We start from the raw sequence: 25,083 nt of genomic DNA, 5'->3' as shown, positions 1-25,083 counted from the left end.
CCTCGCGCGATTTTAATAACTTTGCATCATGCAAAAGCCGCCAAATTCACTTTTCACGAGTGTTAAAGTGTCATTTTTGAAATGCCAGTTATGAGCGCATGAAATCAAAAGCGAAATTTGCACTTTGAAAAGCAAACGGAAATGTAGAGCATCTTTTAAAATCGCCATATTCTAATTCAGTTTTGCCTTTATGAACTTGAACAAAAGTTGCATGCCTTCCCAAGACTGCACAATTGTAAAGAAAACACCAAGCTTCGCTCGAACGATGACTATGAAGACGAAGAACCGAATGGACCCCGTATTGTGCATTCGTCACTCATTCTCTTATCTCCTCAAACGTTTTTTTACCGTTACCTTCCATAATGAATTTTATTTTTTATTTATTTTTTTTTTTTACGATGTCCAGAACTTTCAGGTTGCTAAGTTTTTCCTTTTTTTCTAGTGTCCGCGACTTTATATATGTTGACTGCGTTATCGCAGTTTTAGCCTTCGATCGTTTTTGTTAACGAACACGAATAAGCACAACATAGTGTTCCTTTTTCATGGAATGTTCTTTGTTGTGTCTCTGTGTTTAGAAAAAGAATTGGTCTGAACTAAAAATCGTCGTTAGTACGCGTTGCTAACGCATTAAATATTCCAGCAATCGCGCGTGTTTGTGCCCTTCGCCTCTATTGAGTTTGTATGGTACCAAATGCTTAGAAGAGATTGGCATAAGCTTTTTTGGGAAGCCATATGGTTCAGTTTCTTGATGAAATTAAGCTGCTTTGTCCAGAGTAAGTAGCGCTGATGTTATTTGGCCATGCGCGCACTCGATTGCTTTTAAAGACTATTTTTTCGATGTTTTGATGCGATACCTTTCGCTTCTAACATGCTGTGGCACCGAAACGCCGCAATTTACAAAGCGTCACTATTCTTTAGAAGATTTCAAAACTAATGAAGCTTTAAGAGAGCGAGAGACGCGAGCTGTGGAGGTTTGCCTGTCAACACGAAAACACACTTTGCAGTCTGACGGTGGAGCAAAAAAAAAAAAAAAAAAGTCTCCTCGACAGTCCGCATAAAACTCCGCTTGAAAAATAAAAACATCTAAACATCTAGAAGTTTTATAAAAACGAACGCAACGTTTCTCTGAAACACGACAAAAAAAAAATGACTGAAGCTGCATCTCCGAAAAAGGCCACAAAGAAGTCTGCGCCTAAAAAGCCTGCTGATCATGCTCCCTACAAGGCGATGATTGTCGATGCTATTAATTCGCTTAAAGAACGCAAAGGGTCGTCAAGACAAGCTATCGCCAAGCACGTCAAGGCCAACAACAAGGTGGGTGAAAACGTCGATTCGCAAGTCAAGATTAATTTAAAGCGCATGGTGGTTGCTGGCGAGCTCGTACAAGTGAAAGGAACTGGCGCGTCGGGTTCTTTTAGAATTGCAGCTAAGCCCAAACCGTTAAAGAAGCCTGCTGCAGTCGCCAAGAAGCACAAAAAAGAAGCCAAAGAAGTAAAGAAGCCTGCTGAAAAGAAGAGCACGCCAAAAAAGAAAGCTGCGTCAGTGAAAAAAGTCGCACAAAAAGAGAAAGTGAAAAAAGCTACTCCTAAGAAAAAAGTGACTCCCGCAAAAAAGAGCGCCCAGAAACCGGTTGCTAAAAAGCCCGCAGTAAAGAAAGTGAAAGCGACACCTAAGAAGAAAGCTGCAGCCAAGAAAACCATCGCAAAAGTGGAAAAGAAATAACCTAACCTACCCCGCTTTTTGTCAAACGGCTATTTTCATAGCCACACATCTTTCTAAAAACAAAGTTCCAGGCGTAGAACTTGTTTACTTTGTGTTTGTTTGTTTGTTGTTTTTTTTTTTTGTTTTGTTTTGTTTTAAGGCACTAAGCCGACAACGTTTTTAACAGATTTGTGGCTATGAAAATAGCCGTTTTGTTTAGAAGCACCATTTTTTAAGCTCGCTCTCCTCTGATTCTTCTCGCCAACTGAATGTCTTTTGGCATAATAGTGACACGCTTTGCATGGATGGCGCACAAGTTGGTATCTTCGAAGAGACCCACTAAGTAGGCTTCTGAAGCTTCTTGTAAGGCCATGACGGCGGTGCTTTGGAAACGCAAGTCAGTCTTGAAATCTTGAGCTATTTCGCGAACCAATCGCTGGAAGGGTAGTTTTCTGATTAGGAGCTCTGTCGATTTTTGGTATCTTCGGATCTCTCTCAAAGCTACGGTACCGGGTCGGTATCTGTGGGGTTTCTTTACTCCGCCGGTAGCCGGGGCACTCTTTCTTGCTGCTTTTGTTGCCAGCTGCTTTCTCGGTGCTTTACCGCCGGTAGATTTTCTAGCTGTTTGTTTTGTGCGGGCCATTGTAAGTTACGCTTACACTTATCAGTTTAAGTTGAACTTTTGAAGTTTTTCAATTTAACGCGTTTTGTTGACATTTTTAGACTTTGCCGCGACTTAAAGCTGCATTCTGATTGGTGCTAAGAAAGTGCTCTTTGATTGGTTCAAGTACAAATGCAAAATAAGGCATTAAGGCCACGTAGGCGTGTTTTTTGGCTACGGGAAAAGAGAGCGCGTTTGTCTCGCCTCTACAATTTCTGCTTTTTTAAACACTTCAAAGACAGGTCGACGTAGTGGAATTCCGAAAAGAAACTTTTCTGCTCTGTTTGCGAACGGATAAAAGCGTTAAATGCGAAAACGCGCGTTAAAAACAAGGCAGTTTGTTTTCGTTTTTTTTTTTTTTTGTTTTTTTGGTTCAGATGGCTTTTTGACGAAGGACCGTTGCGATTGGTTGTTTGACGAAGATGTTTCCATCTATGTAGGGTAAAAGTCGCGCTTCCAGCGCATAATAAAAACAAAAAGAAACGCAAAAAGACAGTAATTGAACTTCAAACAATTTTAATCATGTCTGGTCGCGGTAAAGGAGGAAAAGGACTTGGAAAAGGAGGCGCAAAGCGTCATCGCAAGATTTTACGTGATAACATCCAAGGAATCACAAAGCCCGCCATACGTCGTCTAGCTCGTCGCGGTGGTGTTAAGCGTATCTCTGGACTTATCTACGAGGAGACTCGAGGCGTTCTAAAAGTCTTTTTGGAAAACGTTATTCGCGACGCTGTAACATACACAGAGCATGCCAAGAGAAAGACAGTCACCGCTATGGACGTTGTCTACGCATTAAAAAGACAAGGTCGCACATTGTACGGCTTTGGTGGTTAAAAGGGGAACACCTCAGCAATCAAAAACGGCTATTTTTATAGCCACACATCTGTTTTAAACGTTAATAGGCAATCTAGAACTTGAACGCTGCACCGCGATAAGCAGAGGGGGTGTGTAAAAACGGTTTAGTTTACCAGTTTCAGTTTGTTTCAATCGAAATGAAAAGCAATTGAATTGATTTCTAAGTAATGTTTTTTAGCGAGGCATAGTTTAACTGAGTGTTTAGAGTAGACGCTTGACACATAAAGTGTTTTGCTCACCATCATCGGGCTAGAAAGGTGATTTTTATCTAAAGCGCTGCTTTAAGTCTGATTTCCTAAAGATGCGCGCAATACATTTGAAAAAAAAAAGAAAAAAGAAAAAAGGAGCAAAAGTGTGGTAGTAGCAGCAAATAATAACGATGGGTGGGTCATAAGGGCTAAGGTTTTGATCAAAAGCAAAAAGGTGGCGCTCAAGTAGTTGTTGAAAGATTTTCTCACGCGTTTACCTACTGTAATAACTTTTTGTATCCAAAGTGGATGCAAAAGCTATACGTTTAAACATCAAAAAAAGCAAGTCTAGAAAAGCGCTCGCTCTTTAGACGCGGTGTCGCAATTTAAAACGAGCAAACAATGGCTGCCTAGCTATTGCATTTTAAGTACTTTCTCTCTACTACAATTTAAGGCGTTCTAATGCGTACAATGCTTTTACAAGATGTGTGGCTATGAAAATAGCCGTTTAGATAGCGCTCCATCTATTTACTGCTGGTGTACTTAGTAACAGCCTTGGTGCCTTCGCTCACTGCGTGTTTGGCCAACTCACCGGGAAGTAAGAGGCGCACAGCTGTTTGAATTTCACGCGAAGAGATGGTTGATTTCTTGTTTTGGAGGGCTAGTCGTGAAGCTTCTGAAGCGATTCTTTCAAAAATGTCGTTGACGAAAGAATTCATGATGCTCATCGCTTTGGAAGAAACACCAACATCAGGGTGAACTTGCTTCAAGACGTTGTAAATGTAAATGGCGTAGGATTCTCGCCTCTTTCTCTTGCGCTTTTTGTCTCCAGTACCAGCGATCTTGCCGCCTTTCTTACCAGCGCGTTTTTCCCCCTTTTTGGCCACCTTGGGCGCTTGTTTTCCTCCGGCCTTTGGAGCGTCAGACATGTCGACGAGTTTTAGAGAATTGAAATTTGAAATTACAAGCAACCGAATCACTTCCTATATAAAGCGCAGTTGTGGTCTCCAATTCGAGAACATTTCTGTTTCTCGCAAGCTCATTGGTTCTTCAAAGATTAACTAATTTGCGCATTGTTTGACGGAGTTTTTCTATTCGTTAAAAAAAGTGCAGTTCGAGACCAAATGTTTTTGATAAGAAAAAGGAATTTTGTAAGTTGATTTCAAAGCGCGCACAAATATCTCTAGGTTGTCTCTCGTTGTTTCTCAGTGTAAGAAATTAAAATGTCAGGACGTGGAAAAGGAGGAAAAGCTAAAGCCAAGGCAAAGACTCGATCGTTCAGAGCCGGACTTCAGTTTCCAGTCGGTCGTGTTCACCGATTTTTGCGCAAAGGACACTACGCCAATCGCATCGGTTCAGGCGCACCTGTCTATTTAGCTGCTGTTTTGGAGTATCTCTCCGCCGAAATTTTGGAGTTGGCCGGTAACGCTGCTCGTGACAATAAGAAAGCTAGAATCATTCCTCGACACTTACAGTTAGCTGTTCGCAATGACGAAGAGTTGAACAAGTTGTTGTCAGGTGTTACTATAGCCAGTGGCGGTGTGCTGCCAAACATACAAGCCGTTTTGCTTCCCAAGAAGAACGAAAAGGTTCCAAAACCAGCAGCCAAATAAACGGTACTCTGAACACAAGATAAAAAATAAAGGCTATTTTCATAGCCACACATCTGTTAAAAACATGACGGCATGAGCTTAAACACACTAAGGAGAATATAAAGAAGTGTGTGTGTGTGTGTGTGTGTGTGTGTGTGTGTGTGTGTGTGTGTGTGTGTGTGTGTGTGTAAGGAAGGGAGGGGAGGGGGGTTCAAAATCTCTTTTTAAAGCTGTTAGGGGATAAAAAGAGCACACGCATCCCGTTACAAAAAAATACATGGTGGGGTTTACACGCCATCTTTGAAACGTTTTAAGTTATAACCTGAGGGAGAAAAAACAGTTCGGTTACCTCACAGGTCACGTGCATGTTCAAGATTCCAAGTTTTGAAAGGATCCAACGTAACTTGAATAAAAAGTGAACACGCACGTGCCCAGATTGGCGACCATCTATAGGCTGTAGGAAAATAACAAAGAAGATTTAAGCGCCTCCGTAAGAATTTAGCTCCCTTAGGATTTCAGCAAAAAAGTATATTTAGCGGAGAAAAAAACAAAGAGCGAGGTTAAGCAGCAGTGACGGCATTAGCATCAGCAGCAGCAACAAAAACAAAACAAAACAAAAAAAAACAAACAAAAAAGCGGCAGCACGAAAAAAAAAAAAAAAAAAAAAAATTTCCGTTTTTTACACTTGCGTGTTTGTCTGTGTGTAATCCTTAATTGCATGGTTTTTTGTTGTTGGTTTTACCTTGTCATTTTTCTTCTGCGCACGTTCTCTTGGTCAGTAGTTTTTTGAAATGCGAAAAAAAACGTCAACGAAAAGAAGTGAACGGGTCATTGCACGTCATGTCTAACAAACAAGAGGGGTAAAGACAAAGACGTCCGCTGTCGAAAACTCATACATACTCCAAGCTGACACACTCTTGAGACACTTCGAAATAAAGCAAATGATCAAAGTCATAACACTTGACAAAGTCGAAACAAAAATCACAGCATGCGCAGACAACCCTTTATTTTACATTAAAGGAAAAAAACGTAAAGCTAGAACTAAACATTCCTTCAATTAAAACACGTCAAACTTGCGACGGGCACAAAACTCAACATATAACAAAGTTACGACGCTCTAGTTCTTTTACATTTTGTTTTCTAAATGACCCGTCCCTAAAACCCCGGAAAGAATAAAACGCGACAGTCGAGAAGTTGGCCAATACCTTTTTTCACAGTAACTATCAGGTGTTTCTCGCAACGTCGGATGGGTTGCTGAAACCTTAAAAAAGAACTTTAAAAAGCTTGTGGGGTAGCGTTAGTTCTCATGCTATTTTAACAAAGTACTAAAACTTTAGTTAAAGTAATAAGATTTTACAAAGTAGCTACATTTTAATTATTGTCCTCATTTATCGTCATCTATCGTCATTTTTCACGTATCTGCCTAACTTAGTACCTAACAAACTAACTAAGATACAAACTAACTAACTGAATGACTAACTAACTGACTGACTAACCAACTAACTGACTGACTGACTAACTAACTAACTGACTGACTAACTAACTAACTAACTAACTGATTGACTAACTAACTAACTAACTAACCAACTAACTAACTAACTAACTAACTAACTAACTAACTAACTAACTAACTAACTAACTAACTAACTAACTAACTAACTAACTAACTAACTAACTAACTAACTAACTAAATAACTAACTAACTAACTAACTAACCAACTAACTCACTGAGAGACTAACTAACTAACTAACTAACTAACTGACTAACTAACTAACTGACTAACTAACTAACTAACTAACTAACTAACTAACTAACTAACTAACTAACTAACTAACTAACTAACTAACTAACTAACTAACTAACTAACTAACTAACTAACTAACTAACTAACTAACTAACTAACTAAGTAGCTTACTTTGTATTTGTTTTTCAATTATGAACGAGTTCCTTGCAAGATAGATATTTCTGTTGCATTTGTTAGCCTTTATTTTTAGCAAAAATAAAATTCCAACTGGTGCTTTTCTAATGTCAAGGACCTCGCTAAGGCTAAAGCAGCTAAGCCTAATGGTTATGATGTTATAAAGCGGAGAAAAATGAACTTTTCTGAAAATGAAAAAACGAGAGATGGAATTGATCTGCAATAACTTCGGTTGTGAACACCTTATAACTGATGCCTCGCGCGATTTTAATAACTTTGCATCATGCAAAAGCCGCCAAATTCACTTTTCACGAGTGTTAAAGTGTCATTTTTGAAATGCCAGTTATGAGCGCATGAAATCAAAAGCGAAATTTGCACTTTGAAAAGCAAACGGAAATGTAGAGCATCTTTTAAAATCGCCATATTCTAATTCAGTTTTGCCTTTATGAACTTGAACAAAAGTTGCATGCCTTCCCAAGACTGCACAATTGTAAAGAAAACACCAAGCTTCGCTCGAACGATGACTATGAAGACGAAGAACCGAATGGACCCCGTATTGTGCATTCGTCACTCATTCTCTTATCTCCTCAAACGTTTTTTTACCGTTACCTTCCATAATGAATTTTATTTTTTATTTATTTTTTTTTTTTACGATGTCCAGAACTTTCAGGTTGCTAAGTTTTTCCTTTTTTTCTAGTGTCCGCGACTTTATATATGTTGACTGCGTTATCGCAGTTTTAGCCTTCGATCGTTTTTGTTAACGAACACGAATAAGCACAACATAGTGTTCCTTTTTCATGGAATGTTCTTTGTTGTGTCTCTGTGTTTAGAAAAAGAATTGGTCTGAACTAAAAATCGTCGTTAGTACGCGTTGCTAACGCATTAAATATTCCAGCAATCGCGCGTGTTTGTGCCCTTCGCCTCTATTGAGTTTGTATGGTACCAAATGCTTAGAAGAGATTGGCATAAGCTTTTTTGGGAAGCCATATGGTTCAGTTTCTTGATGAAATTAAGCTGCTTTGTCCAGAGTAAGTAGCGCTGATGTTATTTGGCCATGCGCGCACTCGATTGCTTTTAAAGACTATTTTTTCGATGTTTTGATGCGATACCTTTCGCTTCTAACATGCTGTGGCACCGAAACGCCGCAATTTACAAAGCGTCACTATTCTTTAGAAGATTTCAAAACTAATGAAGCTTTAAGAGAGCGAGAGACGCGAGCTGTGGAGGTTTGCCTGTCAACACGAAAACACACTTTGCAGTCTGACGGTGGAGCAAAAAAAAAAAAAAAAAAGTCTCCTCGACAGTCCGCATAAAACTCCGCTTGAAAAATAAAAACATCTAAACATCTAGAAGTTTTATAAAAACGAACGCAACGTTTCTCTGAAACACGACAAAAAAAAAATGACTGAAGCTGCATCTCCGAAAAAGGCCACAAAGAAGTCTGCGCCTAAAAAGCCTGCTGATCATGCTCCCTACAAGGCGATGATTGTCGATGCTATTAATTCGCTTAAAGAACGCAAAGGGTCGTCAAGACAAGCTATCGCCAAGCACGTCAAGGCCAACAACAAGGTGGGTGAAAACGTCGATTCGCAAGTCAAGATTAATTTAAAGCGCATGGTGGTTGCTGGCGAGCTCGTACAAGTGAAAGGAACTGGCGCGTCGGGTTCTTTTAGAATTGCAGCTAAGCCCAAACCGTTAAAGAAGCCTGCTGCAGTCGCCAAGAAGCACAAAAAAGAAGCCAAAGAAGTAAAGAAGCCTGCTGAAAAGAAGAGCACGCCAAAAAAGAAAGCTGCGTCAGTGAAAAAAGTCGCACAAAAAGAGAAAGTGAAAAAAGCTACTCCTAAGAAAAAAGTGACTCCCGCAAAAAAGAGCGCCCAGAAACCGGTTGCTAAAAAGCCCGCAGTAAAGAAAGTGAAAGCGACACCTAAGAAGAAAGCTGCAGCCAAGAAAACCATCGCAAAAGTGGAAAAGAAATAACCTAACCTACCCCGCTTTTTGTCAAACGGCTATTTTCATAGCCACACATCTTTCTAAAAACAAAGTTCCAGGCGTAGAACTTGTTTACTTTGTGTTTGTTTGTTTGTTGTTTTTTTTTTTTGTTTTGTTTTGTTTTAAGGCACTAAGCCGACAACGTTTTTAACAGATTTGTGGCTATGAAAATAGCCGTTTTGTTTAGAAGCACCATTTTTTAAGCTCGCTCTCCTCTGATTCTTCTCGCCAACTGAATGTCTTTTGGCATAATAGTGACACGCTTTGCATGGATGGCGCACAAGTTGGTATCTTCGAAGAGACCCACTAAGTAGGCTTCTGAAGCTTCTTGTAAGGCCATGACGGCGGTGCTTTGGAAACGCAAGTCAGTCTTGAAATCTTGAGCTATTTCGCGAACCAATCGCTGGAAGGGTAGTTTTCTGATTAGGAGCTCTGTCGATTTTTGGTATCTTCGGATCTCTCTCAAAGCTACGGTACCGGGTCGGTATCTGTGGGGTTTCTTTACTCCGCCGGTAGCCGGGGCACTCTTTCTTGCTGCTTTTGTTGCCAGCTGCTTTCTCGGTGCTTTACCGCCGGTAGATTTTCTAGCTGTTTGTTTTGTGCGGGCCATTGTAAGTTACGCTTACACTTATCAGTTTAAGTTGAACTTTTGAAGTTTTTCAATTTAACGCGTTTTGTTGACATTTTTAGACTTTGCCGCGACTTAAAGCTGCATTCTGATTGGTGCTAAGAAAGTGCTCTTTGATTGGTTCAAGTACAAATGCAAAATAAGGCATTAAGGCCACGTAGGCGTGTTTTTTGGCTACGGGAAAAGAGAGCGCGTTTGTCTCGCCTCTACAATTTCTGCTTTTTTAAACACTTCAAAGACAGGTCGACGTAGTGGAATTCCGAAAAGAAACTTTTCTGCTCTGTTTGCGAACGGATAAAAGCGTTAAATGCGAAAACGCGCGTTAAAAACAAGGCAGTTTGTTTTCGTTTTTTTTTTTTTTTGTTTTTTTGGTTCAGATGGCTTTTTGACGAAGGACCGTTGCGATTGGTTGTTTGACGAAGATGTTTCCATCTATGTAGGGTAAAAGTCGCGCTTCCAGCGCATAATAAAAACAAAAAGAAACGCAAAAAGACAGTAATTGAACTTCAAACAATTTTAATCATGTCTGGTCGCGGTAAAGGAGGAAAAGGACTTGGAAAAGGAGGCGCAAAGCGTCATCGCAAGATTTTACGTGATAACATCCAAGGAATCACAAAGCCCGCCATACGTCGTCTAGCTCGTCGCGGTGGTGTTAAGCGTATCTCTGGACTTATCTACGAGGAGACTCGAGGCGTTCTAAAAGTCTTTTTGGAAAACGTTATTCGCGACGCTGTAACATACACAGAGCATGCCAAGAGAAAGACAGTCACCGCTATGGACGTTGTCTACGCATTAAAAAGACAAGGTCGCACATTGTACGGCTTTGGTGGTTAAAAGGGGAACACCTCAGCAATCAAAAACGGCTATTTTTATAGCCACACATCTGTTTTAAACGTTAATAGGCAATCTAGAACTTGAACGCTGCACCGCGATAAGCAGAGGGGGTGTGTAAAAACGGTTTAGTTTACCAGTTTCAGTTTGTTTCAATCGAAATGAAAAGCAATTGAATTGATTTCTAAGTAATGTTTTTTAGCGAGGCATAGTTTAACTGAGTGTTTAGAGTAGACGCTTGACACATAAAGTGTTTTGCTCACCATCATCGGGCTAGAAAGGTGATTTTTATCTAAAGCGCTGCTTTAAGTCTGATTTCCTAAAGATGCGCGCAATACATTTGAAAAAAAAAAGAAAAAAGAAAAAAGGAGCAAAAGTGTGGTAGTAGCAGCAAATAATAACGATGGGTGGGTCATAAGGGCTAAGGTTTTGATCAAAAGCAAAAAGGTGGCGCTCAAGTAGTTGTTGAAAGATTTTCTCACGCGTTTACCTACTGTAATAACTTTTTGTATCCAAAGTGGATGCAAAAGCTATACGTTTAAACATCAAAAAAAGCAAGTCTAGAAAAGCGCTCGCTCTTTAGACGCGGTGTCGCAATTTAAAACGAGCAAACAATGGCTGCCTAGCTATTGCATTTTAAGTACTTTCTCTCTACTACAATTTAAGGCGTTCTAATGCGTACAATGCTTTTACAAGATGTGTGGCTATGAAAATAGCCGTTTAGATAGCGCTCCATCTATTTACTGCTGGTGTACTTAGTAACAGCCTTGGTGCCTTCGCTCACTGCGTGTTTGGCCAACTCACCGGGAAGTAAGAGGCGCACAGCTGTTTGAATTTCACGCGAAGAGATGGTTGATTTCTTGTTTTGGAGGGCTAGTCGTGAAGCTTCTGAAGCGATTCTTTCAAAAATGTCGTTGACGAAAGAATTCATGATGCTCATCGCTTTGGAAGAAACACCAACATCAGGGTGAACTTGCTTCAAGACGTTGTAAATGTAAATGGCGTAGGATTCTCGCCTCTTTCTCTTGCGCTTTTTGTCTCCAGTACCAGCGATCTTGCCGCCTTTCTTACCAGCGCGTTTTTCCCCCTTTTTGGCCACCTTGGGCGCTTGTTTTCCTCCGGCCTTTGGAGCGTCAGACATGTCGACGAGTTTTAGAGAATTGAAATTTGAAATTACAAGCAACCGAATCACTTCCTATATAAAGCGCAGTTGTGGTCTCCAATTCGAGAACATTTCTGTTTCTCGCAAGCTCATTGGTTCTTCAAAGATTAACTAATTTGCGCATTGTTTGACGGAGTTTTTCTATTCGTTAAAAAAAGTGCAGTTCGAGACCAAATGTTTTTGATAAGAAAAAGGAATTTTGTAAGTTGATTTCAAAGCGCGCACAAATATCTCTAGGTTGTCTCTCGTTGTTTCTCAGTGTAAGAAATTAAAATGTCAGGACGTGGAAAAGGAGGAAAAGCTAAAGCCAAGGCAAAGACTCGATCGTTCAGAGCCGGACTTCAGTTTCCAGTCGGTCGTGTTCACCGATTTTTGCGCAAAGGACACTACGCCAATCGCATCGGTTCAGGCGCACCTGTCTATTTAGCTGCTGTTTTGGAGTATCTCTCCGCCGAAATTTTGGAGTTGGCCGGTAACGCTGCTCGTGACAATAAGAAAGCTAGAATCATTCCTCGACACTTACAGTTAGCTGTTCGCAATGACGAAGAGTTGAACAAGTTGTTGTCAGGTGTTACTATAGCCAGTGGCGGTGTGCTGCCAAACATACAAGCCGTTTTGCTTCCCAAGAAGAACGAAAAGGTTCCAAAACCAGCAGCCAAATAAACGGTACTCTGAACACAAGATAAAAAATAAAGGCTATTTTCATAGCCACACATCTGTTAAAAACATGACGGCATGAGCTTAAACACACTAAGGAGAATATAAAGAAGTGTGTGTGTGTGTGTGTGTGTGTGTGTGTGTGTGTGTGTGTGTGTGTAAGGAAGGGAGGGGAGGGGGGTTCAAAATCTCTTTTTAAAGCTGTTAGGGGATAAAAAGAGCACACGCATCCCGTTACAAAAAAATACATGGTGGGGTTTACACGCCATCTTTGAAACGTTTTAAGTTATAACCTGAGGGAGAAAAAACAGTTCGGTTACCTCACAGGTCACGTGCATGTTCAAGATTCCAAGTTTTGAAAGGATCCAACGTAACTTGAATAAAAAGTGAACACGCACGTGCCCAGATTGGCGACCATCTATAGGCTGTAGGAAAATAACAAAGAAGATTTAAGCGCCTCCGTAAGAATTTAGCTCCCTTAGGATTTCAGCAAAAAAGTATATTTAGCGGAGAAAAAAACAAAGAGCGAGGTTAAGCAGCAGTGACGGCATTAGCATCAGCAGCAGCAACAAAAACAAAACAAAACAAAAAAAAACAAACAAAAAAGCGGCAGCACGAAAAAAAAAAAAAAAAAAAAAAATTTCCGTTTTTTACACTTGCGTGTTTGTCTGTGTGTAATCCTTAATTGCATGGTTTTTTGTTGTTGGTTTTACCTTGTCATTTTTCTTCTGCGCACGTTCTCTTGGTCAGTAGTTTTTTGAAATGCGAAAAAAAACGTCAACGAAAAGAAGTGAACGGGTCATTGCACGTCATGTCTAACAAACAAGAGGGGTAAAGACAAAGACGTCCGCTGTCGAAAACTCATACATACTCCAAGCTGACACACTCTTGAGACACTTCGAAATAAAGCAAATGATCAAAGTCATAACACTTGACAAAGTCGAAACAAAAATCACAGCATGCGCAGACAACCCTTTATTTTACATTAAAGGAAAAAAACGTAAAGCTAGAACTAAACATTCCTTCAATTAAAACACGTCAAACTTGCGACGGGCACAAAACTCAACATATAACAAAGTTACGACGCTCTAGTTCTTTTACATTTTGTTTTCTAAATGACCCGTCCCTAAAACCCCGGAAAGAATAAAACGCGACAGTCGAGAAGTTGGCCAATACCTTTTTTCACAGTAACTATCAGGTGTTTCTCGCAACGTCGGATGGGTTGCTGAAACCTTAAAAAAGAACTTTAAAAAGCTTGTGGGGTAGCGTTAGTTCTCATGCTATTTTAACAAAGTACTAAAACTTTAGTTAAAGTAATAAGATTTTACAAAGTAGCTACATTTTAATTATTGTCCTCATTTATCGTCATCTATCGTCATTTTTCACGTATCTGCCTAACTTAGTACCTAACAAACTAACTAAGATACAAACTAACTAACTGAATGACTAACTAACTGACTGACTAACCAACTAACTGACTGACTGACTAACTAACTAACTGACTGACTAACTAACTAACTAACTAACTGATTGACTAACTAACTAACTAACTAACCAACTAACTAACTAACTAACTAACTAACTAACTAACTAACTAACTAACTAACTAACTAACTAACTAACTAACTAACTAACTAACTAACTAACTAACTAACTAACTAAATAACTAACTAACTAACTAACTAACCAACTAACTCACTGAGAGACTAACTAACTAACTAACTAACTAACTGACTAACTAACTAACTGACTAACTAACTAACTAACTAACTAACTAACTAACTAACTAACTAACTAACTAACTAACTAACTAACTAACTAACTAACTAACTAACTAACTAACTAACTAACTAACTAACTAACTAACTAACTAAGTAGCTTACTTTGTATTTGTTTTTCAATTATGAACGAGTTCCTTGCAAGATAGATATTTCTGTTGCATTTGTTAGCCTTTATTTTTAGCAAAAATAAAATTCCAACTGGTGCTTTTCTAATGTCAAGGACCTCGCTAAGGCTAAAGCAGCTAAGCCTAATGGTTATGATGTTATAAAGCGGAGAAAAATGAACTTTTCTGAAAATGAAAAAACGAGAGATGGAATTGATCTGCAATAACTTCGGTTGTGAACACCTTATAACTGATGCCTCGCGCGATTTTAATAACTTTGCATCATGCAAAAGCCGCCAAATTCACTTTTCACGAGTGTTAAAGTGTCATTTTTGAAATGCCAGTTATGAGCGCATGAAATCAAAAGCGAAATTTGCACTTTGAAAAGCAAACGGAAATGTAGAGCATCTTTTAAAATCGCCATATTCTAATTCAGTTTTGCCTTTATGAACTTGAACAAAAGTTGCATGCCTTCCCAAGACTGCACAATTGTAAAGAAAACACCAAGCTTCGCTCGAACGATGACTATGAAGACGAAGAACCGAATGGACCCCGTATTGTGCATTCGTCACTCATTCTCTTATCTCCTCAAACGTTTTTTTACCGTTACCTTCCATAATGAATTTTATTTTTTATTTATTTTTTTTTTTTACGATGTCCAGAACTTTCAGGTTGCTAAGTTTTTCCTTTTTTTCTAGTGTCCGCGACTTTATATATGTTGACTGCGTTATCGCAGTTTTAGCCTTCGATCGTTTTTGTTAACGAACACGAATAAGCACAACATAGTGTTCCTTTTTCATGGAATGTTCTTTGTTGTGTCTCTGTGTTTAGAAAAAGAATTGGTCTGAACTAAAAATCGTCGTTAGTACGCGTTGCTAACGCATTAAATATTCCAGCAATCGCGCGTGTTTGTGCCCTTCGCCTCTATTGAGTTTGTATGGTACCAAATGCTTAGAAGAGATTGGCATAAGCTTTTTTGGGAAGCCATATGGTTCAGTTTCTTGATGAAATTAAGCTGCTTTGTCCAGAGTAAGTAGCGCTGATGTTATTTGGCCATGCGCGCACTCGATTGCTTTTAAAGACTATTTTTTCGATGTTTTGATGCGATACCTTTCGCTTCTAACATGCTGTGGCACCGAAACGCCGCAATTTACAAAGCGTCACTATTCTTTAGAAGATTTCAAAACTAATGAAGCTTTAAGAGAGCGAGAGACGCGAGCTGTGGAGGTTTGCCTGTCAACACGAAAACACACTTTGCAGTCTGACGGTGGAGCAAAAAAAAAAAAAAAAAAGTCTCCTCGACAGTCCGCATAAAACTCCGCTTGAAAAATAAAAACATCTAAACATCTAGAAGTTTTATAAAAACGAACGCAACGTTTCTCTGAAACACGACAAAAAAAAAATGACTGAAGCTGCATCTCCGAAAAAGGCCACAAAGAAGTCTGCGCCTAAAAAGCCTGCTGATCATGCTCCCTACAAGGCGATGATTGTCGATGCTATTAATTCGCTTAAAGAACGCAAAGGGTCGTCAAGACAAGCTATCGCCAAGCACGTCAAGGCCAACAACAAGGTGGGTGAAAACGTCGATTCGCAAGTCAAGATTAATTTAAAGCGCATGGTGGTTGCTGGCGAGCTCGTACAAGTGAAAGGAACTGGCGCGTCGGGTTCTTTTAGAATTGCAGCTAAGCCCAAACCGTTAAAGAAGCCTGCTGCAGTCGCCAAGAAGCACAAAAAAGAAGCCAAAGAAGTAAAGAAGCCTGCTGAAAAGAAGAGCACGCCAAAAAAGAAAGCTGCGTCAGTGAAAAAAGTCGCACAAAAAGAGAAAGTGAAAAAAGCTACTCCTAAGAAAAAAGTGACTCCCGCAAAAAAGAGCGCCCAGAAACCGGTTGCTAAAAAGCCCGCAGTAAAGAAAGTGAAAGCGACACCTAAGAAGAAAGCTGCAGCCAAGAAAACCATCGCAAAAGTGGAAAAGAAATAACCTAACCTACCCCGCTTTTTGTCAAACGGCTATTTTCATAGCCACACATCTTTCTAAAAACAAAGTTCCAGGCGTAGAACTTGTTTACTTTGTGTTTGTTTGTTTGTTGTTTTTTTTTTTTGTTTTGTTTTGTTTTAAGGCACTAAGCCGACAACGTTTTTAACAGATTTGTGGCTATGAAAATAGCCGTTTTGTTTAGAAGCACCATTTTTTAAGCTCGCTCTCCTCTGATTCTTCTCGCCAACTGAATGTCTTTTGGCATAATAGTGACACGCTTTGCATGGATGGCGCACAAGTTGGTATCTTCGAAGAGACCCACTAAGTAGGCTTCTGAAGCTTCTTGTAAGGCCATGACGGCGGTGCTTTGGAAACGCAAGTCAGTCTTGAAATCTTGAGCTATTTCGCGAACCAATCGCTGGAAGGGTAGTTTTCTGATTAGGAGCTCTGTCGATTTTTGGTATCTTCGGATCTCTCTCAAAGCTACGGTACCGGGTCGGTATCTGTGGGGTTTCTTTACTCCGCCGGTAGCCGGGGCACTCTTTCTTGCTGCTTTTGTTGCCAGCTGCTTTCTCGGTGCTTTACCGCCGGTAGATTTTCTAGCTGTTTGTTTTGTGCGGGCCATTGTAAGTTACGCTTACACTTATCAGTTTAAGTTGAACTTTTGAAGTTTTTCAATTTAACGCGTTTTGTTGACATTTTTAGACTTTGCCGCGACTTAAAGCTGCATTCTGATTGGTGCTAAGAAAGTGCTCTTTGATTGGTTCAAGTACAAATGCAAAATAAGGCATTAAGGCCACGTAGGCGTGTTTTTTGGCTACGGGAAAAGAGAGCGCGTTTGTCTCGCCTCTACAATTTCTGCTTTTTTAAACACTTCAAAGACAGGTCGACGTAGTGGAATTCCGAAAAGAAACTTTTCTGCTCTGTTTGCGAACGGATAAAAGCGTTAAATGCGAAAACGCGCGTTAAAAACAAGGCAGTTTGTTTTCGTTTTTTTTTTTTTTTGTTTTTTTGGTTCAGATGGCTTTTTGACGAAGGACCGTTGCGATTGGTTGTTTGACGAAGATGTTTCCATCTATGTAGGGTAAAAGTCGCGCTTCCAGCGCATAATAAAAACAAAAAGAAACGCAAAAAGACAGTAATTGAACTTCAAACAATTTTAATCATGTCTGGTCGCGGTAAAGGAGGAAAAGGACTTGGAAAAGGAGGCGCAAAGCGTCATCGCAAGATTTTACGTGATAACATCCAAGGAATCACAAAGCCCGCCATACGTCGTCTAGCTCGTCGCGGTGGTGTTAAGCGTATCTCTGGACTTATCTACGAGGAGACTCGAGGCGTTCTAAAAGTCTTTTTGGAAAACGTTATTCGCGACGCTGTAACATACACAGAGCATGCCAAGAGAAAGACAGTCACCGCTATGGACGTTGTCTACGCATTAAAAAGACAAGGTCGCACATTGTACGGCTTTGGTGGTTAAAAGGGGAACACCTCAGCAATCAAAAACGGCTATTTTTATAGCCACACATCTGTTTTAAACGTTAATAGGCAATCTAGAACTTGAACGCTGCACCGCGATAAGCAGAGGGGGTGTGTAAAAACGGTTTAGTTTACCAGTTTCAGTTTGTTTCAATCGAAATGAAAAGCAATTGAATTGATTTCTAAGTAATGTTTTTTAGCGAGGCATAGTTTAACTGAGTGTTTAGAGTAGACGCTTGACACATAAAGTGTTTTGCTCACCATCATCGGGCTAGAAAGGTGATTTTTATCTAAAGCGCTGCTTTAAGTCTGATTTCCTAAAGATGCGCGCAATACATTTGAAAAAAAAAAGAAAAAAGAAAAAAGGAGCAAAAGTGTGGTAGTAGCAGCAAATAATAACGATGGGTGGGTCATAAGGGCTAAGGTTTTGATCAAAAGCAAAAAGGTGGCGCTCAAGTAGTTGTTGAAAGATTTTCTCACGCGTTTACCTACTGTAATAACTTTTTGTATCCAAAGTGGATGCAAAAGCTATACGTTTAAACATCAAAAAAAGCAAGTCTAGAAAAGCGCTCGCTCTTTAGACGCGGTGTCGCAATTTAAAACGAGCAAACAATGGCTGCCTAGCTATTGCATTTTAAGTACTTTCTCTCTACTACAATTTAAGGCGTTCTAATGCGTACAATGCTTTTACAAGATGTGTGGCTATGAAAATAGCCGTTTAGATAGCGCTCCATCTATTTACTGCTGGTGTACTTAGTAACAGCCTTGGTGCCTTCGCTCACTGCGTGTTTGGCCAACTCACCGGGAAGTAAGAGGCGCACAGCTGTTTGAATTTCACGCGAAGAGATGGTTGATTTCTTGTTTTGGAGGGCTAGTCGTGAAGCTTCTGAAGCGATTCTTTCAAAAATGTCGTTGACGAAAGAATTCATGATGCTCATCGCTTTGGAAGAAACACCAACATCAGGGTGAACTTGCTTCAAGACGTTGTAAATGTAAATGGCGTAGGATTCTCGCCTCTTTCTCTTGCGCTTTTTGTCTCCAGTACCAGCGATCTTGCCGCCTTTCTTACCAGCGCGTTTTTCCCCCTTTTTGGCCACCTTGGGCGCTTGTTTTCCTCCGGCCTTTGGAGCGTCAGACATGTCGACGAGTTTTAGAGAATTGAAATTTGAAATTACAAGCAACCGAATCACTTCCTATATAAAGCGCAGTTGTGGTCTCCAATTCGAGAACATTTCTGTTTCTCGCAAGCTCATTGGTTCTTCAAAGATTAACTAATTTGCGCATTGTTTGACGGAGTTTTTCTATTCGTTAAAAAAAGTGCAGTTCGAGACCAAATGTTTTTGATAAGAAAAAGGAATTTTGTAAGTTGATTTCAAAGCGCGCACAAATATCTCTAGGTTGTCTCTCGTTGTTTCTCAGTGTAAGAAATTAAAATGTCAGGACGTGGAAAAGGAGGAAAAGCTAAAGCCAAGGCAAAGACTCGATCGTTCAGAGCCGGACTTCAGTTTCCAGTCGGTCGTGTTCACCGATTTTTGCGCAAAGGACACTACGCCAATCGCATCGGTTCAGGCGCACCTGTCTATTTAGCTGCTGTTTTGGAGTATCTCTCCGCCGAAATTTTGGAGTTGGCCGGTAACGCTGCTCGTGACAATAAGAAAGCTAGAATCATTCCTCGACACTTACAGTTAGCTGTTCGCAATGACGAAGAGTTGAACAAGTTGTTGTCAGGTGTTACTATAGCCAGTGGCGGTGTGCTGCCAAACATACAAGCCGTTTTGCTTCCCAAGAAGAACGAAAAGGTTCCAAAACCAGCAGCCAAATAAACGGTACTCTGAACACAAGATAAAAAATAAAGGCTATTTTCATAGCCACACATCTGTTAAAAACATGACGGCATGAGCTTAAACACACTAAGGAGAATATAAAGAAGTGTGTGTGTGTGTGTGTGTGTGTGTGTGTGTGTGTGTGTGTGTGTAAGGAAGGGAGGGGAGGGGGGTTCAAAATCTCTTTTTAAAGCTGTTAGGGGATAAAAAGAGCACACGCATCCCGTTACAAAAAAATACATGGTGGGGTTTACACGCCATCTTTGAAACGTTTTAAGTTATAACCTGAGGGAGAAAAAACAGTTCGGTTACCTCACAGGTCACGTGCATGTTCAAGATTCCAAGTTTTGAAAGGATCCAACGTAACTTGAATAAAAAGTGAACACGCACGTGCCCAGATTGGCGACCATCTATAGGCTGTAGGAAAATAACAAAGAAGATTTAAGCGCCTCCGTAAGAATTTAGCTCCCTTAGGATTTCAGCAAAAAAGTATATTTAGCGGAGAAAAAAACAAAGAGCGAGGTTAAGCAGCAGTGACGGCATTAGCATCAGCAGCAGCAACAAAAACAAAACAAAACAAAAAAAAACAAACAAAAAAGCGGCAGCACGAAAAAAAAAAAAAAAAAAAAAAATTTCCGTTTTTTACACTTGCGTGTTTGTCTGTGTGTAATCCTTAATTGCATGGTTTTTTGTTGTTGGTTTTACCTTGTCATTTTTCTTCTGCGCACGTTCTCTTGGTCAGTAGTTTTTTGAAATGCGAAAAAAAACGTCAACGAAAAGAAGTGAACGGGTCATTGCACGTCATGTCTAACAAACAAGAGGGGTAAAGACAAAGACGTCCGCTGTCGAAAACTCATACATACTCCAAGCTGACACACTCTTGAGACACTTCGAAATAAAGCAAATGATCAAAGTCATAACACTTGACAAAGTCGAAACAAAAATCACAGCATGCGCAGACAACCCTTTATTTTACATTAAAGGAAAAAAACGTAAAGCTAGAACTAAACATTCCTTCAATTAAAACACGTCAAACTTGCGACGGGCACAAAACTCAACATATAACAAAGTTACGACGCTCTAGTTCTTTTACATTTTGTTTTCTAAATGACCCGTCCCTAAAACCCCGGAAAGAATAAAACGCGACAGTCGAGAAGTTGGCCAATACCTTTTTTCACAGTAACTATCAGGTGTTTCTCGCAACGTCGGATGGGTTGCTGAAACCTTAAAAAAGAACTTTAAAAAGCTTGTGGGGTAGCGTTAGTTCTCATGCTATTTTAACAAAGTACTAAAACTTTAGTTAAAGTAATAAGATTTTACAAAGTAGCTACATTTTAATTATTGTCCTCATTTATCGTCATCTATCGTCATTTTTCACGTATCTGCCTAACTTAGTACCTAACAAACTAACTAAGATACAAACTAACTAACTGAATGACTAACTAACTGACTGACTAACCAACTAACTGACTGACTGACTAACTAACTAACTGACTGACTAACTAACTAACTAACTAACTGATTGACTAACTAACTAACTAACTAACCAACTAACTAACTAACTAACTAACTAACTAACTAACTAACTAACTAACTAACTAACTAACTAACTAACTAACTAACTAACTAACTAACTAACTAACTAACTAAATAACTAACTAACTAACTAACTAACCAACTAACTCACTGAGAGACTAACTAACTAACTAACTAACTAACTGACTAACTAACTAACTGACTAACTAACTAACTAACTAACTAACTAACTAACTAACTAACTAACTAACTAACTAACTAACTAACTAACTAACTAACTAACTAACTAACTAACTAACTAACTAACTAACTAACTAACTAACTAACTAAGTAGCTTACTTTGTATTTGTTTTTCAATTATGAACGAGTTCCTTGCAAGATAGATATTTCTGTTGCATTTGTTAGCCTTTATTTTTAGCAAAAATAAAATTCCAACTGGTGCTTTTCTAATGTCAAGGACCTCGCTAAGGCTAAAGCAGCTAAGCCTAATGGTTATGATGTTATAAAGCGGAGAAAAATGAACTTTTCTGAAAATGAAAAAACGAGAGATGGAATTGATCTGCAATAACTTCGGTTGTGAACACCTTATAACTGATGCCTCGCGCGATTTTAATAACTTTGCATCATGCAAAAGCCGCCAAATTCACTTTTCACGAGTGTTAAAGTGTCATTTTTGAAATGCCAGTTATGAGCGCATGAAATCAAAAGCGAAATTTGCACTTTGAAAAGCAAACGGAAATGTAGAGCATCTTTTAAAATCGCCATATTCTAATTCAGTTTTGCCTTTATGAACTTGAACAAAAGTTGCATGCCTTCCCAAGACTGCACAATTGTAAAGAAAACACCAAGCTTCGCTCGAACGATGACTATGAAGACGAAGAACCGAATGGACCCCGTATTGTGCATTCGTCACTCATTCTCTTATCTCCTCAAACGTTTTTTTACCGTTACCTTCCATAATGAATTTTATTTTTTATTTATTTTTTTTTTTTACGATGTCCAGAACTTTCAGGTTGCTAAGTTTTTCCTTTTTTTCTAGTGTCCGCGACTTTATATATGTTGACTGCGTTATCGCAGTTTTAGCCTTCGATCGTTTTTGTTAACGAACACGAATAAGCACAACATAGTGTTCCTTTTTCATGGAATGTTCTTTGTTGTGTCTCTGTGTTTAGAAAAAGAATTGGTCTGAACTAAAAATCGTCGTTAGTACGCGTTGCTAACGCATTAAATATTCCAGCAATCGCGCGTGTTTGTGCCCTTCGCCTCTATTGAGTTTGTATGGTACCAAATGCTTAGAAGAGATTGGCATAAGCTTTTTTGGGAAGCCATATGGTTCAGTTTCTTGATGAAATTAAGCTGCTTTGTCCAGAGTAAGTAGCGCTGATGTTATTTGGCCATGCGCGCACTCGATTGCTTTTAAAGACTATTTTTTCGATGTTTTGATGCGATACCTTTCGCTTCTAACATGCTGTGGCACCGAAACGCCGCAATTTACAAAGCGTCACTATTCTTTAGAAGATTTCAAAACTAATGAAGCTTTAAGAGAGCGAGAGACGCGAGCTGTGGAGGTTTGCCTGTCAACACGAAAACACACTTTGCAGTCTGACGGTGGAGCAAAAAAAAAAAAAAAAAAAGTCTCCTCGACAGTCCGCATAAAACTCCGCTTGAAAAATAAAAACATCTAAACATCTAGAAGTTTTATAAAAACGAACGCAACGTTTCTCTGAAACACGACAAAAAAAAAATGACTGAAGCTGCATCTCCGAAAAAGGCCACAAAGAAGTCTGCGCCTAAAAAGCCTGCTGATCATGCTCCCTACAAGGCGATGATTGTCGATGCTATTAATTCGCTTAAAGAACGCAAAGGGTCGTCAAGACAAGCTATCGCCAAGCACGTCAAGGCCAACAACAAGGTGGGTGAAAACGTCGATTCGCAAGTCAAGATTAATTTAAAGCGCATGGTGGTTGCTGGCGAGCTCGTACAAGTGAAAGGAACTGGCGCGTCGGGTTCTTTTAGAATTGCAGCTAAGCCCAAACCGTTAAAGAAGCCTGCTGCAGTCGCCAAGAAGCACAAAAAAGAAGCCAAAGAAGTAAAGAAGCCTGCTGAAAAGAAGAGCACGCCAAAAAAGAAAGCTGCGTCAGTGAAAAAAGTCGCACAAAAAGAGAAAGTGAAAAAAGCTACTCCTAAGAAAAAAGTGACTCCCGCAAAAAAGAGCGCCCAGAAACCGGTTGCTAAAAAGCCCGCAGTAAAGAAAGTGAAAGCGACACCTAAGAAGAAAGCTGCAGCCAAGAAAACCATCGCAAAAGTGGAAAAGAAATAACCTAACCTACCCCGCTTTTTGTCAAACGGCTATTTTCATAGCCACACATCTTTCTAAAAACAAAGTTCCAGGCGTAGAACTTGTTTACTTTGTGTTTGTTTGTTTGTTGTTTTTTTTTTTTGTTTTGTTTTGTTTTAAGGCACTAAGCCGACAACGTTTTTAACAGATTTGTGGCTATGAAAATAGCCGTTTTGTTTAGAAGCACCATTTTTTAAGCTCGCTCTCCTCTGATTCTTCTCGCCAACTGAATGTCTTTTGGCATAATAGTGACACGCTTTGCATGGATGGCGCACAAGTTGGTATCTTCGAAGAGACCCACTAAGTAGGCTTCTGAAGCTTCTTGTAAGGCCATGACGGCGGTGCTTTGGAAACGCAAGTCAGTCTTGAAATCTTGAGCTATTTCGCGAACCAATCGCTGGAAGGGTAGTTTTCTGATTAGGAGCTCTGTCGATTTTTGGTATCTTCGGATCTCTCTCAAAGCTACGGTACCGGGTCGGTATCTGTGGGGTTTCTTTACTCCGCCGGTAGCCGGGGCACTCTTTCTTGCTGCTTTTGTTGCCAGCTGCTTTCTCGGTGCTTTACCGCCGGTAGATTTTCTAGCTGTTTGTTTTGTGCGGGCCATTGTAAGTTACGCTTACACTTATCAGTTTAAGTTGAACTTTTGAAGTTTTTCAATTTAACGCGTTTTGTTGACATTTTTAGACTTTGCCGCGACTTAAAGCTGCATTCTGATTGGTGCTAAGAAAGTGCTCTTTGATTGGTTCAAGTACAAATGCAAAATAAGGCATTAAGGCCACGTAGGCGTGTTTTTTGGCTACGGGAAAAGAGAGCGCGTTTGTCTCGCCTCTACAATTTCTGCTTTTTTAAACACTTCAAAGACAGGTCGACGTAGTGGAATTCCGAAAAGAAACTTTTCTGCTCTGTTTGCGAACGGATAAAAGCGTTAAATGCGAAAACGCGCGTTAAAAACAAGGCAGTTTGTTTTGGTTTTTTTTTTTTTTGTTTTTTTGGTTCAGATGGCTTTTTGACGAAGGACCGTTGCGATTGGTTGTTTGACGAAGATGTTTCCATCTATGTAGGGTAAAAGTCGCGCTTCCAGCGCATAATAAAAACAAAAAGAAACGCAAAAAGACAGTAATTGAACTTCAAACAATTTTAATCATGTCTGGTCGCGGTAAAGGAGGAAAAGGACTTGGAAAAGGAGGCGCAAAGCGTCATCGCAAGATTTTACGTGATAACATCCAAGGAATCACAAAGCCCGCCATACGTCGTCTAGCTCGTCGCGGTGGTGTTAAGCGTATCTCTGGACTTATCTACGAGGAGACTCGAGGCGTTCTAAAAGTCTTTTTGGAAAACGTTATTCGCGACGCTGTAACATACACAGAGCATGCCAAGAGAAAGACAGTCACCGCTATGGACGTTGTCTACGCATTAAAAAGACAAGGTCGCACATTGTACGGCTTTGGTGGTTAAAAGGGGAACACCTCAGCAATCAAAAACGGCTATTTTTATAGCCACACATCTGTTTTAAACGTTAATAGGCAATCTAGAACTTGAACGCTGCACCGCGATAAGCAGAGGGGGTGTGTAAAAACGGTTTAGTTTACCAGTTTCAGTTTGTTTCAATCGAAATGAAAAGCAATTGAATTGATTTCTAAGTAATGTTTTTTAGCGAGGCATAGTTTAACTGAGTGTTTAGAGTAGACGCTTGACACATAAAGTGTTTTGCTCACCATCATCGGGCTAGAAAGGTGATTTTTATCTAAAGCGCTGCTTTAAGTCTGATTTCCTAAAGATGCGCGCAATACATTTGAAAAAAAAAAGAAAAAAGAAAAAAGGAGCAAAAGTGTGGTAGTAGCAGCAAATAATAACGATGGGTGGGTCA

At 39.8% G+C, this 25,083-nt stretch overlaps 15 protein-coding genes and 3 pseudogenes across 15 annotated transcripts; 11 read left to right on the top strand and 7 right to left on the bottom strand.

Annotated features, from left to right (window-relative positions):
* Positions 1 to 1,120: 1,120 nt before the first annotated feature.
* LOC149887428 (histone H1.0-A-like) lies at positions 1,121 to 1,722 on the top strand. Its single transcript, XM_090087593.1, has one exon. The coding sequence runs from the start codon at positions 1,147 to 1,149 to the stop codon at positions 1,720 to 1,722; it is 576 nt and encodes a 191-aa protein (XP_089943719.1). The 5' UTR covers positions 1,121 to 1,146.
* A 211-nt stretch (positions 1,723 to 1,933) lies between these two features.
* On the bottom strand, positions 1,934 to 2,344 carry LOC149887427 (histone H3). The gene has a single exon (XM_090087592.1). It carries the CDS (start codon positions 2,342 to 2,344, stop codon positions 1,934 to 1,936), a length of 411 nt encoding a protein of 136 aa, XP_089943718.1.
* Positions 2,345 to 2,884: 540 nt separating this feature from the next.
* Positions 2,885 to 3,196, top strand: LOC149887426 (histone H4). Its single transcript, XM_090088322.1, has one exon. The coding sequence runs from the start codon at positions 2,885 to 2,887 to the stop codon at positions 3,194 to 3,196; it is 312 nt and encodes a 103-aa protein (XP_089944448.1).
* A 733-nt stretch (positions 3,197 to 3,929) lies between these two features.
* On the bottom strand, positions 3,930 to 4,334 carry LOC149887425 (late histone H2B.L4 pseudogene; annotated as a pseudogene).
* Positions 4,335 to 4,628: 294 nt separating this feature from the next.
* Positions 4,629 to 5,018, top strand: LOC149887424 (histone H2A, orphon). The gene has a single exon (XM_090086648.1). The coding sequence runs from the start codon at positions 4,629 to 4,631 to the stop codon at positions 5,016 to 5,018; it is 390 nt and encodes a 129-aa protein (XP_089942774.1).
* A 3,299-nt stretch (positions 5,019 to 8,317) lies between these two features.
* Positions 8,318 to 8,893, top strand: LOC149887423 (histone H1.0-A-like). The gene has a single exon (XM_090087930.1). It carries the CDS (start codon positions 8,318 to 8,320, stop codon positions 8,891 to 8,893), a length of 576 nt encoding a protein of 191 aa, XP_089944056.1.
* Positions 8,894 to 9,104: 211 nt separating this feature from the next.
* LOC149887422 (histone H3) lies at positions 9,105 to 9,515 on the bottom strand. Its single transcript, XM_090088170.1, has one exon. The coding sequence runs from the start codon at positions 9,513 to 9,515 to the stop codon at positions 9,105 to 9,107; it is 411 nt and encodes a 136-aa protein (XP_089944296.1).
* Positions 9,516 to 10,055: 540 nt separating this feature from the next.
* On the top strand, positions 10,056 to 10,367 carry LOC149887421 (histone H4). Its single transcript, XM_090088323.1, has one exon. It carries the CDS (start codon positions 10,056 to 10,058, stop codon positions 10,365 to 10,367), a length of 312 nt encoding a protein of 103 aa, XP_089944449.1.
* Positions 10,368 to 11,100: 733 nt separating this feature from the next.
* On the bottom strand, positions 11,101 to 11,505 carry LOC149887420 (late histone H2B.L4 pseudogene; annotated as a pseudogene).
* A 294-nt stretch (positions 11,506 to 11,799) lies between these two features.
* LOC149887419 (histone H2A, orphon) lies at positions 11,800 to 12,189 on the top strand. Its single transcript, XM_090086649.1, has one exon. It carries the CDS (start codon positions 11,800 to 11,802, stop codon positions 12,187 to 12,189), a length of 390 nt encoding a protein of 129 aa, XP_089942775.1.
* A 3,281-nt stretch (positions 12,190 to 15,470) lies between these two features.
* LOC149887418 (histone H1.0-A-like) lies at positions 15,471 to 16,046 on the top strand. The gene has a single exon (XM_090087602.1). It carries the CDS (start codon positions 15,471 to 15,473, stop codon positions 16,044 to 16,046), a length of 576 nt encoding a protein of 191 aa, XP_089943728.1.
* Positions 16,047 to 16,257: 211 nt separating this feature from the next.
* Positions 16,258 to 16,668, bottom strand: LOC149887417 (histone H3). The gene has a single exon (XM_090087601.1). It carries the CDS (start codon positions 16,666 to 16,668, stop codon positions 16,258 to 16,260), a length of 411 nt encoding a protein of 136 aa, XP_089943727.1.
* Positions 16,669 to 17,208: 540 nt separating this feature from the next.
* LOC149887416 (histone H4) lies at positions 17,209 to 17,520 on the top strand. Its single transcript, XM_090088324.1, has one exon. It carries the CDS (start codon positions 17,209 to 17,211, stop codon positions 17,518 to 17,520), a length of 312 nt encoding a protein of 103 aa, XP_089944450.1.
* A 733-nt stretch (positions 17,521 to 18,253) lies between these two features.
* LOC149887415 (late histone H2B.L4 pseudogene) lies at positions 18,254 to 18,658 on the bottom strand (annotated as a pseudogene).
* A 294-nt stretch (positions 18,659 to 18,952) lies between these two features.
* Positions 18,953 to 19,342, top strand: LOC149887414 (histone H2A, orphon). The gene has a single exon (XM_090086623.1). It carries the CDS (start codon positions 18,953 to 18,955, stop codon positions 19,340 to 19,342), a length of 390 nt encoding a protein of 129 aa, XP_089942749.1.
* A 2,506-nt stretch (positions 19,343 to 21,848) lies between these two features.
* Positions 21,849 to 23,855, top strand: LOC149887412 (histone H1.0-A-like). Its single transcript, XM_090087580.1, has one exon. It carries the CDS (start codon positions 22,623 to 22,625, stop codon positions 23,196 to 23,198), a length of 576 nt encoding a protein of 191 aa, XP_089943706.1. The 5' UTR covers positions 21,849 to 22,622; the 3' UTR covers positions 23,199 to 23,855.
* LOC149887413 (histone H3) lies at positions 23,410 to 23,820 on the bottom strand. The gene has a single exon (XM_090087581.1). The coding sequence runs from the start codon at positions 23,818 to 23,820 to the stop codon at positions 23,410 to 23,412; it is 411 nt and encodes a 136-aa protein (XP_089943707.1).
* Positions 23,856 to 24,359: 504 nt separating the features above from the next.
* LOC149887411 (histone H4) lies at positions 24,360 to 24,671 on the top strand. The gene has a single exon (XM_090088326.1). It carries the CDS (start codon positions 24,360 to 24,362, stop codon positions 24,669 to 24,671), a length of 312 nt encoding a protein of 103 aa, XP_089944452.1.
* The last annotated feature ends 412 nt before the right edge of the window (positions 24,672 to 25,083 follow it).

Source organism: Hydra viridissima, unplaced genomic scaffold, assembly GCF_058129835.1.
Source record: "Hydra viridissima isolate aposymbiotic clone 2 unplaced genomic scaffold, HvirCarnegie_v1 scaffold_5, whole genome shotgun sequence".
Lineage (NCBI taxonomy): Eukaryota > Metazoa > Cnidaria > Hydrozoa > Anthoathecata > Hydridae > Hydra > Hydra viridissima.
Note: the sequence above shows the minus strand (reverse complement) of the source record. Positions and strands in the feature narration are given on the sequence as shown.

Excerpts from the sequence above, each read along its gene's own strand:
- LOC149887428 (XM_090087593.1), top strand. The coding sequence starts at position 1,147 with ATGACTGAAGCTGCATCTCCGAAAAAGGCCACAAAGAAGTCTGCGCCT.
- LOC149887427 (XM_090087592.1), bottom strand. The coding sequence starts at position 2,344 with ATGGCCCGCACAAAACAAACAGCTAGAAAATCTACCGGCGGTAAAGCA.
- LOC149887426 (XM_090088322.1), top strand. The coding sequence starts at position 2,885 with ATGTCTGGTCGCGGTAAAGGAGGAAAAGGACTTGGAAAAGGAGGCGCA.
- LOC149887424 (XM_090086648.1), top strand. The coding sequence starts at position 4,629 with ATGTCAGGACGTGGAAAAGGAGGAAAAGCTAAAGCCAAGGCAAAGACT.
- LOC149887423 (XM_090087930.1), top strand. The coding sequence starts at position 8,318 with ATGACTGAAGCTGCATCTCCGAAAAAGGCCACAAAGAAGTCTGCGCCT.
- LOC149887422 (XM_090088170.1), bottom strand. The coding sequence starts at position 9,515 with ATGGCCCGCACAAAACAAACAGCTAGAAAATCTACCGGCGGTAAAGCA.
- LOC149887421 (XM_090088323.1), top strand. The coding sequence starts at position 10,056 with ATGTCTGGTCGCGGTAAAGGAGGAAAAGGACTTGGAAAAGGAGGCGCA.
- LOC149887419 (XM_090086649.1), top strand. The coding sequence starts at position 11,800 with ATGTCAGGACGTGGAAAAGGAGGAAAAGCTAAAGCCAAGGCAAAGACT.
- LOC149887418 (XM_090087602.1), top strand. The coding sequence starts at position 15,471 with ATGACTGAAGCTGCATCTCCGAAAAAGGCCACAAAGAAGTCTGCGCCT.
- LOC149887417 (XM_090087601.1), bottom strand. The coding sequence starts at position 16,668 with ATGGCCCGCACAAAACAAACAGCTAGAAAATCTACCGGCGGTAAAGCA.
- LOC149887416 (XM_090088324.1), top strand. The coding sequence starts at position 17,209 with ATGTCTGGTCGCGGTAAAGGAGGAAAAGGACTTGGAAAAGGAGGCGCA.
- LOC149887414 (XM_090086623.1), top strand. The coding sequence starts at position 18,953 with ATGTCAGGACGTGGAAAAGGAGGAAAAGCTAAAGCCAAGGCAAAGACT.
- LOC149887412 (XM_090087580.1), top strand. The coding sequence starts at position 22,623 with ATGACTGAAGCTGCATCTCCGAAAAAGGCCACAAAGAAGTCTGCGCCT.
- LOC149887413 (XM_090087581.1), bottom strand. The coding sequence starts at position 23,820 with ATGGCCCGCACAAAACAAACAGCTAGAAAATCTACCGGCGGTAAAGCA.
- LOC149887411 (XM_090088326.1), top strand. The coding sequence starts at position 24,360 with ATGTCTGGTCGCGGTAAAGGAGGAAAAGGACTTGGAAAAGGAGGCGCA.